The sequence below is a fragment of the Panthera leo genome, chromosome B3 (assembly GCF_018350215.1).
Source record: "Panthera leo isolate Ple1 chromosome B3, P.leo_Ple1_pat1.1, whole genome shotgun sequence".
Classification (NCBI taxonomy): Eukaryota; Metazoa; Chordata; class Mammalia; order Carnivora; family Felidae; genus Panthera; species Panthera leo.
In genome coordinates this window covers 87630724-87645233 of record NC_056684.1, presented here as the reverse complement: position 1 = coordinate 87645233, position 14510 = coordinate 87630724, and the positions used below count along the sequence as shown (strand labels likewise).

Genomic DNA, 14510 nt, shown 5'->3' with positions numbered 1-14510 from the left:
AGAGACATCTGAAGCTCTCATTTTATTGAACTGTATTTATACTCTAGCTTCATTCCTGAAAATCATGAGATTGTTTTGGTGAGTGATGGACATTAGCTTTATGTTTGAACTGAATATTGGTTGTATGGTCTGTTACTTATCACAGGATTATACGTAGATTTATTTATTGTCCTCCTCTGTTACCTTGCTTTGACTTAAAATCCTGCATCAGTGTCAGGGGAATATATTATTCATTTGAGCTAAATATCCCAGCTGACTAAGCATTCACTTAGATTTGTTAATACTTCATATCAGGAACTTGGAAGTTTGATTCTTGGCAAACATGTCAATTTATTTATGCCCCCTCAACACACACACACAGACACACACACCCACATGCACACACACGTGCAACTTAAATTGGACCTTCAGAACATTTACTTAAGGAAACAACTGGACATACCAAGTTGAGGGATATTTTACAAAGTTACTGGCTTAGAATTGTCAAAAAATGTCTTGGAAGGCAAGAAAAGCATTAGTAACCAGTCCAGATTAAAGGAGACTAAAGAGATGTTACAACTAAAGCCAATATGTGATTCTGGATAAAATCCTGTGTCAGGAAAATATTTGCTATAGAGGATGCCATTGAGACAATTGGAGACATTTGAATATGGTTTATGTATAGGATGATAATATTAAATCCATGTGTAATTTCATGAATTGATAATTAAGGCTATATAAGACTATAAGATACTCTTGTTCTTAAGAGATATATACTGAAGTATTCACGGGAGAGGGTCATAATATCTCTAACTTAATCTCAAAAAGTTTGGCAAATGAAAAAGTATGTTTATGTATAAAGGAAGAGAGAATGATGGGGCAAATATGTTAAAATGCTATCAATTGATATATCTAGATGATAGATATATAGGAATTTATTCTACTCATAGCTTTTATGTGTAAAATATTTTTAAAATGAAAAGTTTTAAAAAGTTAGATAACCCAGTGAAGAAATGGGCAGGGGACCCAGGCAGGAGCCTGGGTGGCTTAATCGGTTGAGTGTCCAACTCCTGGTTTCCGCTCAGGTCATGATCTCATGGTTCTTGGGTTCAAGCCCTGTGTCAGGCTGTGTGCTGGCAGTATGGGGCCTGATAGGGATTCTCTCTGTCCTTTGTGCCCCTCCTCCTGCTCACACTTTATCTCTTTCATTTCTCTCTCTCAAAATAAATAAACTTAAAAAGGGGGGTGGGGGTGGGCAGAGGAGTTCCTGGGTGGCTCAGTTGGTTGAACATCTCTGACTCTTGATTTTGGCTCAGGTCATGATCCTAGGGTCATGGGATCCACGACTGATCCACACTGAGTGTAGAGGCTGCTTAAGATTCTTTCTCCTTCTCTGCCTCTCTCCTCCACTCGTGCTCTCGCTCTCTTTCTGGAAAAAAAAAAAAGGCAAAAGATATGAATAGATTTTTCCAAAGAAGACATGCCAATGGCCAATAGAGACATGAAAAGATGCTCAACATCATTCATTATCAGGAAATACAAATCAAAACTTTAATGAGATATCACTTTACACCTGTCAGATGGCTAAAATTAACACAGGAAACAACAGATGTTGGTGAGGATGTGGAGAAAGGGGAACCCTCTTACACTGTTTGTGGAAATGCAAACTGGTACAGACCCTGTGGAAAACAGTATGGAGGTTCCTCAAAAAGTTAAAAATAGAACTACCCTACAGTTGAGAAATTGCTCTACGAGGTATTTATCATGAGGATACAAAAATACTGGTTCGAAGGGACACATGCACCCCGATGTTTATAGCAGCAGTATCTACAATAGTCAAATTATGGAAAGAACCTAAATGTCTATTGACTGACAAATGGATACAGATGTGGTGTGTATACATACAGTGGAATATTAGCCATCAAAAAGAATGAAATCTTTCCATTTGTAACAACGTGGATGGAGTTAGAATGTATTATGCTAAGTGAAATAAATCCGAGAAAGACAAATACCATATGATTTCACTCATGTGAATTTAAGGAACAAAACAGATGAACATAGAGGGGGGAAAAAGAAAGACAAATCATAAAACAGACTCTTAACTATAGAGAACAAACTGAGGGTTGGTGGAAGGGAGATGGGTGGGGGATGAGGTAAGCGGGTGATAGGCATTAAGGCAGGCACTTGCTGAGATAAGCACTGGGTGTTATATGTAAGTGATGAATCACTAAATCCTACTCCTGAAACTAATATGACACTATATGTTAACTAACTGGAATTTTAAAAAAAACGTGAAACAAACAAGAATAGGTAGTCTTTTGAGAGAAAGGGAGTTTCTTGGAGAAATTTCATGGGTTTATATATTTTTAAGTTTTTATTTTATTATTAATTTTGAGAAGAGACAGAGACAGCATGAGTGGGGGAGGTCAGAGAGAGGGAGAGAGAGAATCCCAAGCAGGCTCTGCGCTGGTAGCACAGGGCCCGGTGTAGGGCCTGAACCCATGAAACTGCGAGATCATGACCTGAGCTGAAACCAAGAGTCGTACACTTAACCACTGAGCCATCCAGGTGCCCCTATATATTTTCAGTTTGCACAGAATTTATGAGGCCATTGTAGAGCTATATATCATGTATGTTTTGGTGCTATTTATGTCATGTCTCACCCAAACACCCATCTTTTCAAATTAACTTATCCTATTTTCAATAATCAGCACTTATTTTTTCTTTATTTATTAGTAATATGATTTTAGGGGCCTAGGCGAGTGTACTTGTTTAAGTGAGCCATGTGAAAGTAAAGAACTCAGGTTCCTGAGATACAGTCAAAAGTTACCCTATTTTTCATATAGAAAACAACTTTGACCTGGGAAGTTTGGTTTAAAACTACTTGTAAGAATTACAGTGAGGAGGGGATATTGGAAGTAAGATAGATTTTACAATGTGAACAAACTCTTTAAACTTTATTTTAAGAGCATAATTTTTAATTTATAGCTAAATAAGATTTAATTCGTGAATTTGCATGCGCTTACTTGTCAATGTAGTTAAAATGTCACCTTTATGTTTCAGATTGCAGCAAGAGAATATCATGGTCATCTTAGTTGGGAAAATGCTGATTTAGATAATTTTGGTTTTAGTTCTTTAAATTAAAATTTTTTAATTTTTTAAATTAAAATTTAAATTAAATTTTTTAAATTAAAAAATTTTAAAATTAATTTTTTAATTAAAATTAAAGTTTTTTAAATTAAAATTTAAAAAATAATGTAAACCATTAGTATAACCACCAAGTTTAAATTACTTTAAAAAATAATTTCAAAATTGCTGGTTCTTATTCTTTTACTGATTCTCATTCTTTTTTGCCTCTTGCTATATCTCTAGACTGAGATACTTAACAGTTACCAGTCATCTGGAAAATATTAAAAAATTATTTGTCTACTTGAAAAAAATTAAAAATAAAGAAGGAAGAATTTTGAATATGTTACTGCCTAAATCTTGGGGGGATGACTTCTTGCATCTTTGAGTCATGCAAAAGTGGTCTAGCTTTTCAAAAATCTTTAAATTTTTCTAGACTTGCTTAAAGTGAGGTACTTTGGAATTAGAATCAACTGAAGTATTACAAAACTCTGTGAAACATTAGACAAAAACTGTTGCTGGGTCTCCCCAGGATTAGTTTGACTGGATTGGATTTATAGAACATGTGAATTTAATAGATTACTGCTATTTTATGTGTAATACCAAATTAATCCCTTAGACTAAAATTTTTACTAACATTTAGCATGGAGGGAAAAGAATACATAGAAACTATAATTGTATCATTTTTTTCCATTAATTGAATTAAATACCAATGAGAAAATAATTTTTGATAATTTTTAGTTTACAGTTTAGTAAATGAGTTACTTATTTTTGTTATATTTCCATGTTTCTGCCTTTAAAAAATTGAAGAAATAAATTTTCTTTTTTTTTCCTTTTTTAAAATTTATTTTATTTTTTTTATTTTTAAATGTTTTTACATTTATTTATTTTTGAGAGACAGAGCACAAGTGGGGAGGGGCAGAGAGAGAAGGAGATAGAATCTGAAGCAGGCTCCAGGCTCCGAGCTGTCAGCACAGAGCTCGATGCTGGGCTCGAACTCACAAACCGTGAGATCATGACCTGAGCCGAAGTTGGGCGCTCAGTCAACTGAGCCACTCAGGCTCCCCCTCTTTTTTTTTTTTTTTTTTTTTTAAATAAGATAGAGAAAGCAAGTGGGAGAGGGGCAGAGAGAGAGGGAGAGAGAGAGAGAATCCCAAATGGTCTCTGTACTGCCAGTGCAGAGCCCAATGCAGGCCTTAAACCCACAAACCAGGAGATCATGACCCAAGCCAAAGTCGGAGGCTTAACTTATTGAGCCACCCAGATGCCCTTGAAGAAATACAATTTAAAGTCTGATATAGAGACTTGTGTATCTATGTGCACATGTGCACATTCACACACATACCTGTGCTATTTTCTTAGTTGTAAAAATCTTAATGTCTTAAGGAGTGTGTTTGGAGATTTGTCTTTAAAATTACTTTAGAGGACTTGGGGTGCCTGGGTGACTACGTCAATTGGGCATCCCTTCGGCTCAGGTCATGATCTCACAGTCTGTGAGTTCAAGCCCCATGTCGGGCTCTGCACTGACAGCTCAGAGCCTGGAGGCTACTTCAGATTCTGTCTCCCTCTCCTTCTACCTCTCCTCCACTCACACTCTGTTTCTCTCTCTCAAAAATAAAATAAAAACATAAATAAAATAATTACTTTAGAGGACTTTATTAGGTTTGGATATATTTTTCTGAAAAATAATGCTATACTGAAACTGCTGTTAGTGATTTTTAAAATGTTAATTTTCCAGATGATGTTGGAATTTTGAAATATTGGAGTAATTTTCTGCATCATTTTAATTTAAATCTGTGTCATAGTCAACTATGATATTGTGAATATAATAATGCAGCGCATTTCTATGCTTTCTTCTTGGCTTTAGCTGGGCGGATGCTCAAACTCAAATCCAAAACATTGCTGCATCTTTTGACCAGGAGGCAGCTGCCATTCTTATGGCCCGGCTGGCAATATACAGGGCGGAAACAGAGGAAGGACCAGATGTACTTAGATGGCTAGACAGACAGCTCATTCGACTGGTAAGATGGAAACATGGTGCTTTATTCAATCTGTATGTTTTTGTCACAAGTATTTATTGCTGATAATCTCTTTCAACATATTTAACACTTTAACTGCAAGACTGTATGAGGGATACCTATTCAACTTGCTGAGAAAGGCAGCGTGAATGAATAGTAAGTACCTTTATGTCTCCAACTGAGCTAAAATACCTTTTTCTTTAAAATGAAAGAGTGATAATTATGTAACCTATTCTTTTTCTTTCTTTTTTTTTTTTGGTTGGAGGTGCTGGTATATCATTTGTTCCAAATTTGATCCTAAATTATTGTGACTGTTTTTTAGTGCTTATTTGCATATTTTTTCTTCATTGCTATGGTTTTAGTTTTCTGTGTTTATTTAAGAGAAGTTAATTGGGATATAAAAATTATACACTTTAACATACAAAAATATGGGTAAGTTTTGATTATCTGGATCTATGTTACTAAAGTATGTGTTAGTAAAGTTATTGATAATGATGGTATATTTGGGTTTTTGACACGGCAGGAACCCATTATTTACAGTATGACCTAGAATGCTTAATTAAGTTCTGGTTTTTTTTTTTAAGTTTTAAAAAAAAATATTTAATTTTGAGAGAGAAAGCATAAGCAGGGGAGGGGCAGACAGAGAGGGGTACACAGGATCTGTAGCGGGCTCTGTGCTGACAGCAGCGAGCCCAACATAGGGCTTGAGCTCACAGACCATGAGATTATGACTGAAGGTGGACGTGCAACTCACTGAACCATCCAGGTGCCCCAATTAAGTTGTATTCTTTTTTTTTTTTTTTTTTGAGACAGAGAGGGATAGAGAGCAAGCAGGGGAAGCGCAGAGAGAGAGGGTGAGAGAATCCCAAGCAGGCTCTGTGCTGTCAGCACAAAGCCTAATGTGAGCCTTGATCCCATGAACCATGAGATCATGACCTGCGCTGAGATCAACAGTCAGATGCTTAACTGCCTGAGCCACCTAGGCACCCCAATTAAGTTCTGTTCTTAATACCCCGTTTTTACTCAGCAAACTCTGGCCTATTATTTTAGTCAAACACCCTGTTGAGAACTCTCTCTGCTAAGCTATCAGATTTCTTTTTTTTTTTTAACATTTATTATTGAGAGACAGAGAGAGACAAAGCATGAGCAGGGGAGGGGCAGAGAGAGAGGGAGACCCAGAATCTGAAGCAGGTTCCAGGCTCTGAGCTGTCAGCACAGAGCCTGACGCAGGGCTTGAACTCACAAACCGCAAGATCATGACCTGAGCCAAAGTTGGACGCTTAACTGACTGAGCCACCCAGGCGCCCCTAAGCTATCAGATTTCTGTTTCTAGCAGGAGTTTTTTGTGCTCTTTGTTTAGATTTTTATGTAGTTTTTAACACATTCTTGAGTGAATTAGTCTTTGTTTAATAAGATCAGAGGGGCGCCTGGGTGGCTCAGTCAGTTAAGTGTCTGACTTTGGCTCAGGTCATGATCTCGTGATCCATGAGTTCGAGTCCCGCATCAGGTTCTGTGCTGACAGCTTGGAGCCTAGAGTCTGCTTCAGATTCTGTCTCCCTCTCGCTCTGCCTCCTCCCCCTCTTGTGCTCTGTCTGTCTGTCTCTCTCTCTCTCTCAAAAATAAAAAAAATTAAAAAAATAAAATAAAATTTGTCGTTAAGTAGCGTCATCCAGAACTTTTTTTTTCATTTTAACTTCAAGAGTGTTTTTATACTAGCACCTCTCTGTGAAGAAAACAGTGTTACAACATCAGCATGTCTTTTTAAAAGAGGTAAAACCTCTCATAGAGTCAACCATCAATTGGACACCATCAGTACAAATACCAACACAGTTCCTCTAAGATGAACCATTGTTTCTAGATAGGAAGATAAAATATTAAATATATTTTGACTTTTGCTAGTTTAGGACAGCAGAAACATTTTCTTGAATTTCACTATCATTTAGCAGTTAGACATGACATTAGTGAAATCAGTTGACTCATCAAACTGAATAGAGAAGCTGTTATATTTTTAAGTGGGCTTCATACCCAATGTTGGGCTTTAACTCACGACCCTGAGGTTGGGAGTCTCATGCTCTACCTCCTGAGCCAGCTAGGCACGCCCTTTCCTGAGCCTTTTCAATGAAGGTGACTTTGTTTTAATAAATACTTTATTGTTTTGAGAAGAAGGTATTTGAAGTAATCAGCACCTTTATTTGCTAAATGGCTGTGATTTGTAGGAAAGTGCTTTTGCATTTTATTAGAACTATTTCTGAATTTGTAGGTTATCAAATATGACAGAAAATTTAATAGTACAACTTGGTTATCAGTCCACATAAAACCCACTGATAAGTAGCTTTCATTGTAAATATAGACCTTTTCTGTGTCCTTTGCTGCATGAGTGTAGTGAAGTGACTCAGAAGATTATAATTCTTTAGAATTCTTTGTGGGCTTATGTCTAGAATCTTTTTCTTCTATCTTACACCTGAACTTCAAAATTTGCTGCATTGTTTGACATACTTGTAAAACAGAAATACTATTAAAATATAAAACAAAACGGCCTTGTAAAGAACTAAATGAGACAGTTAAACAAAAAGTACAAAATTACAAAAACCTAAAATTATAATTCATGTCTGCACATTCTGCAGTTTTATAGCATTACAATGGCAGTGCAGGGCTTTTGGGGATAGAGAATAGATGAGTCATGGCATGCTGAAAATTTTACTCTTCTGTCACACCAGTATAGCTTGTCTCTTCCATTTTTAAAAAAAATTTTTTTTAACATTTATTCATTTTTTAAGAGAGAGAGACAGAGTGCAGTCAGGGGAAGGGAAGAGACAGAATCCGAAGCAGGCTCCAGGCTCTGAGCTGTCGGCAACAGAGCCCGATGCGGGGCTTGAATTCGTGAACCATGAGATCATGACCTGAGCCAAAGTCAGACGCTCAACCGACTGAGGCACTCAGGTGCCCCATATCTTCCATTTTTTAAAAACATATTTATTTTGAGAGAGAGAGCATGCATGTAAGTAGGGGAGGGGCAGAGAGAGAGGGAGAGAGAGAATTCCAAGGAGACTCCATGTGAAGTTTGATGCAAGGTTTCATCTCAATCGTGAGAGCATGACTAGAGCCGAAATCAAGAGTCAGACGCTTAAATGATTGAGCCACCTAGGCACCCCTAGCTTGTCTTTTCCTATAATTCAGTTGGCAAATGTGTGTAAGAGAAAATTGGTAGAGGTAATTTGGGAGGAAGAGGCTGGCATTATCAGACTATCACCCTGCTTTCTGGGCAAAATAGCTTTCACCAGTTATTGGTGGCCTCCCTTGTCTTACATCAAAAACTGGAAATGGAGTTCTCCAAGTGAGCATAGTCCTACTGCATAGTGCCACACAGGACTGTAAGATGGCTAGAAGAAATTGCTAATAGGATTTAGAAAACTGTCCATCATCGTGGCTGGCATTTTATGGTATGCAGAGTTCAAACACCAATTTTTGACAAAATCACAGTCTCTTATGAACCCCTAGTGACTAAGAGACCCTCATATGTGGTAAATGTGGTGAGAAGGTGATCTTTACATTTTTCTTTGATTGAATATTAGCATACAGTTGAAGTGAAGCTTCAGGTGATGACCAATGAACCTTAGTTATGGAAGCTAAACACTTTTGTACTGATTTCACACTGCTGAAATTTTAGCTGTAGCAATTATAACACAAATAGAGAAGGGGTTAGTAATACCTTTTAGGTACTATACTTTTGTAAATTTTTGCTAATGAAAAAAAATCTATGAAATTATATCAAACTTCTTGCCTTAATTTGGCATAGTGAATATAATTTTCTTTTTTTCTTGATGACTCTAATTTTTGTTAAACATCTTTTGGGGCACCTGGTTGGCTCTATCAGTTAAGTGTTTGACTTAATTTCTGCTCAGGTCATTGCTCTCACGGTAGTGACATCTGAGGCTCTGAGCTAGGCACGGAGCCTGCTTAAGATTCTCTCCCTATGTCCTGTCTCTTTCCTGCATGCAAGCCTGTGTGCATGCATTCTCTCTCAAAAAAATAAAAAAAACCCAAAAAACAAAACAAACATCTTAAAAAAAAAATTTTTTTTTTTAATGTTTATTTTTGAGAGAGACAGAGCGTGTGTGTGTGGGGGGGGAGGGGCAGAGAGAGAGGGAGACACAGAATCCAAAGCAGGCTTCAGGCTCCTAGCTATCAGCACAGAGCCTGACATGGAGCTTGAACCTGTGAACCGTGAGGTCATGACCTGAGCCAAAGTTGGATGCTTAATTGACTGAGCCACCCAGGTGCCCCAAAACCAAGCAACTTTTTAAAAAAGACTGTTTTGTAGATAATGGGGCAATGTATGGCCAGATCGGTGCCGTACCACAATTGCTTCTGACATTTTTACTGTAAGTCTTTGCTTCCCTTTGTCAGAATCACTTAAGACACTGGTATCAACATATGATTTGTTGCATCCATCCCCAGTCTCTTTTTGAGTCCATCTTATTTATGCCCAGCTTCATGGATTTGTTTCTTACCTTTTTTGTTGTTGTTCCTTACATTTTTGACTCCTGACCTTTTCTACTGAGTGACATCCTTTTACAACTTAAACTTGATATTTGACTTTTTTTTTTTTTCTATTTTAGACTTTTGGTTTACCGCTAACAAGTGTTTTGTTAGTTATTTTGAAAATAATTGTTTTTTCCCTGTTCAGTTCATCTGATTAGATTTGGCCTAGGAAATGTCTCTTGTTTAAGACTCTTGGGACTTTCCTACTAAATGCTACCCCAGCCAAATTTTTTCTTAACATTGGTGTGACAAGGCACTTTACATGTGTTTTTTTTTTTAATTTTTTTTTTTAACGTTTATTTATTTTTGAGACAGAGAGAGACAGAACATGAATGGGGGAGGGTCAGAGAGAGGGAGACACAGAATCTGAAACAGGCTCCAGGCTCTGAGCTGTCAGCACAGAGCCTGACGCGGGACTCGAACTCACCACGAGATCATGCCCTGAGCCAAAGTCGGCCACTTAACCGACTGAGCCACCCAGGCGCCCCTAGATGTGGTGTTTTTAAAGATGACCACATTTCTGGGGTGCCTGGGTGGCCCAGTCAGCTGAGTGTCCGACTTCAGCTCAGGTCGTGATCTCACGGTCTGTGGGTTTGAGCCCCGTGTCAGGCTCTGTGCTGATAGCTCAGAGCCTAGAGCCTGCTTCGGATTCTGTGTCTCCCTCTCTTTGGCTCTCCTCCGTTCATGCTCTGTCTCTCTCTGTGTCAAAAATAAACAAACATTAAAAAATAAATTAAAAAAAAAAAAGATGACCACATTTGTCAGTACCATTTTCTTTTTATTTTTTCTTAATTTTTTTTAAACGTTTATTTATTTTTGAGACAGAGAGACAGAGCATGAACGGGGGAGGGTCAGAGAGAGAAGGAGACACAGAATCCGAAACAGGCTCCAGGCTCTGAGCTGTCAGCACGGAGCCCGACGTGGGGCTCAAACCCACGAACTGTGCGATCACGACCTGAGCTGAAGTCGGACGCTTAACTGACTGAGCCACCCGGTGCCCAGTACCATTTTCTTATAGAGGTTAGACTTTGACCATTAGGGTCCTTTTATTTGTATGCCTTTATGCATAAATAATTACTGAATTAAAGACAGAACTAGATATCTTGCAAGTGTTATTTTCCTCAAGAGAATTATATTACTGTTGCCTTATCTGCCTGGTTTTATTAACTCTTGAATAAGTCAGACCATGAATCTTTGATACACTTCCTTTATGCTTCAATCTTTTTTTTTTCCCATCTATATTTGTGTTTTGGTTAGGTTGTATAGGACTGTTCCTCATGATTCCAGTAATTAATGCTAGGGCACTTGATAAATGTTCAAAAAATTTTTAAGAAGTGGGGCACTTGGGTGGCTCAGTCGGTTGAGCGTCCGGTCATGATCTTGTGGTCTGTGAGTTCGAGCCCCGCATCAGGCTCTGTGCTGACAGCTCGGAGCCTGGAGCCTGTTTCAGATTTTGTGTCTCCCTCTCTCTCTGCCCCTCCCCCGCTCATGCCCTGTCTCTCTCTCTGTCAAAAATAAATAAACATTAAAAAAATTAAAAAAAAATTTTTTAAGAAGTAATGCAAAGATTAGAAATGTGTATATATATATATATATATATATATATATATATATATAATGCAAGTTTTATATTGTTATCTGTAGTATAACCTATACAACTTTAATCTATACATATATACTTATACCCGATACATACTTTATTTAGGTTGTATATATAGTTTATACTTTAGGCTATATTTATCAGGAAATAGGTTAATATGCATTTAACCTGGAGGCAGAAGGACTTTTAACATGAAATGAAAAGCAGGAGCATTAAATAAGAATATTAAGAGATGTATTAAAATGAAACAAAATCTGTGTGGTAAAAATACCATTAGCAGAATTTAATGCCATCTTTTATGTATGATTTGTATGTAGGACATATTCTTTACATTTGGCAGAATGTGGAAATATTCATGTATATGTGCTCTTATAAATCAATAAGATTTGGGCAAAAAGAGCAAAGGTCATGAACAAGGAATTAGCAAAAGAGGGAATGCAAGTGACCGGTAAACATAACGAAAAAATTATCAATCTTATTTATAATCAAAGTTAGAAAATAGAAAAAGACAACAATATTTGTCAAACTGGTAAGAATTAGAAAAACACAGTAATGCTTAAGAATTGGTTAGTATTCAGGGAAACAGCATCATAGGTTGTAGGTTTGAATTGTACAACTTTTATAAACATTTGTATAACCTTATATGTAGAAGGTAGCTGGTGACATATATCAAAAACTTAAAAACTTCTTTTTACCTAGAAATTCTACAACTAAGAATTTATCCTAAAGATATAACAGGATAAATATATATGCTAATAGTGAGGGATTAGATAAGATTGTTATGGTGTATATTTTAATGTAGTGGAATACTAGTCAGCTTTTAAAAATGAAATAATAGATTATACTTAGTTATATGAAAAATGTTCAATGGAATAATAGATTATATTTAGTGATATACAAAATGTTAATAATGCAGGGAAAATTTTGGACGTAAGTCTCAAACATGCCCTACTCTGAAAATTAGCCTTGTGGATATCACTGGTTACCCAAGTATAACAACAATGGGCTCCTGGCTGGCTCATTTGGTAGAGCATGTGACTCTTGATCTTGGGTCATGAGTTCGAGCTCCATGTTGGGCATAGAGCTTACTTAAAAGAAAAAAAAAGATTTCTTGGGGCACCTGGGGTAGCTCAGTCAGTAAGCATCTGACTTTGGCTCAGATCATAATTTCATAGTTTGTGAGTTTAAGTCCCACATCAGGTGAGCTCGAGCCCTGCTTTTGGTGAGCCCCACTTATCTGTCTCTCCCTCTCCCACTCTCTCTCACTTGTGCCCTCTGTCTCTCTCTCAAAAAAAAAAAAAAAAAAAAAAAAAAAAAAAAAAATCCAAACATTTGAAGATGAGTGGTTACTTCATTGGAGCAATATGTTGTTTGCTTCTCAAATTCAAATGTATTTCTTTAGTTGTAATTATTCTCTTGGTAAGTCTATAAGTAATATTCAAATTTTATCCTATATCAGTTATCTGCCTTCTAAAGAGTAATAGCCTTTTAAAAATAGAAAACATATAGGCAAGAGGGTTGTTTAGCTGTGTGCCAGGGAAAATATTGCTAACACATTTTATTTTATTTAGTGTCAGAAATTTGGAGAATATCACAAAGATGATCCAAGCTCCTTCAGATTTTCAGAAACTTTCTCCCTTTACCCTCAGGTGAGTAGATAAAAGGTCCATGTTCTTTTCTTGGTGTTGACAGTAGCATTGGGTCTCATTTTTCCTGTTGTATTTTATTACTCGTCTTATAGGACCTGTTGTATTGGGTTATTCTTTTGGTAATGTTGTAAGTTTGGGATAGCTAAGAAATCACTATTGTGCTTGAGTAGTCAGTGAAAAGTATATAGTATTTTTTTTTTTTTACACCCACCCCTAAATGTATAGTATTTTTATGATGGCCTTGAAAATATTCATCTGTTTGTGGTGAGTAGAAATTTACACTGGAGTCCTAGTGTGGAGTAGAATCAGATGTCAGGCAGATTAACTTTTACTTTCCATCTAATATAAAGGATCTAATTACAGTAGTACCAAAAGGAAGTAACTTTACTGGTCAGCTAGTCTTACAGAACAATCTGATATACCAGGTAAATAGAAAGAGCTGATTTTATGTATCTTAGGGAAGTTTTTCCACTTGGGTAGTTGAATCTACCTGTCTTATTTTGATCGATACTTAAAAAAGTCTAGGTTGCTTATTTATATGATGAATAGCATAGGTAACATTTATTCACCTGAGTTCTGTGTGAAGGGAACTTTAGGAGAATAAAGATGGCTGACATGGATCCTCCTTTCAAGGATCTTTCAGTTTGAAGGGTGTCATTTGAAATATACCTAATGCAGAACAGAAAGAGAGAAATGCTATGAGAGATATGCAAAACTTAAAGGAAATTTAGAGGAATCCTTCCAAGTGAATGTTGTGATACACCTTTATAGAAGAAGGAGCATTTTAGCTCAGTCTGGAATAATGATTATATTGAGATGTGGAAATTTAAATTTTGCCCATGAAAACTTTGCTTAAACCTTCAGCTTTCTTTTCTGAACTACTCTTATTAATATTTTTTTTGAACATTTTTTATTGATCTCTGGTGTAGAAACTTGTTGTTTATGCAGGGAGACTTCCCTAAACCTCTGGTTGCAGGTTTGGAGAACTAGCAAAAGGCAGAGTCTATTTGTTTTAAAGCAGACAGAACCGTTTTGATTTGGAAATCCTTAGGCCTATTAGTAGCAGAAACTAATAGGAAAGAGAATGAAGGTATTAGCCTAATAAGTATTTGACTGAAAGCCATACACTTTCCTTTTTCTTCTCTCCTAACTCCAAACCTTCTCTTTAGGCTTTTGATAGTTGATAGATCTCCCAAGAGATCTGGACATCCCATCTTTTCCCCTCTATTGGAAATAGCAGAGGGCCCAGAAATAATTTTTTTGGGGGGGTTTCAAAGCCTGATGGTCTTCCAAAAGGTGGCATACCTTACATTTAAAGAAGGTCTTTATTTCTAAAATATTTACCCCCAAATTTACCAATTACACATTTCTGTTAGTAAGGAATGGCTAAAGTGGTGAGGGATGAGAGAGCCTCTCAGTGAGTTCTGATCACTGAAAACAGAAAAGGAATGAGAATGTCACTGAGCTGCCTTTGCTGGGAAAGAAGCGTGGACTGAGTCCCAGGCAGGAGCAACACACAAGCACTTGGGCCCTGAGGGCTGAAGGAAGTTGGGAGGAAACTCCAAGACAAATGAGAATTCTTTGGAGAGCTGATTC

The 14510-nt window shown here is 36.9% G+C and overlaps 1 protein-coding gene across 5 annotated transcripts in view; it reads left to right on the top strand.

Moving 5' to 3' along the window:
• Nucleotides 1-14510, top strand: part of SEC23A (SEC23 homolog A, COPII coat complex component) — a 77403-nt gene that overhangs the window by 43271 nt on the left and 19622 nt on the right. For all 5 annotated transcript variants that reach the window (XM_042943025.1, XM_042943029.1, XM_042943024.1 and 2 more), the window contains 2 exons: nucleotides 4973-5126; nucleotides 12837-12914. In XM_042943025.1, the coding sequence (XP_042798959.1) occupies nucleotides 4973-5126; nucleotides 12837-12914 (232 nt within the window). The remainder of the gene's footprint in view (nucleotides 1-4972; nucleotides 5127-12836; nucleotides 12915-14510) is intronic.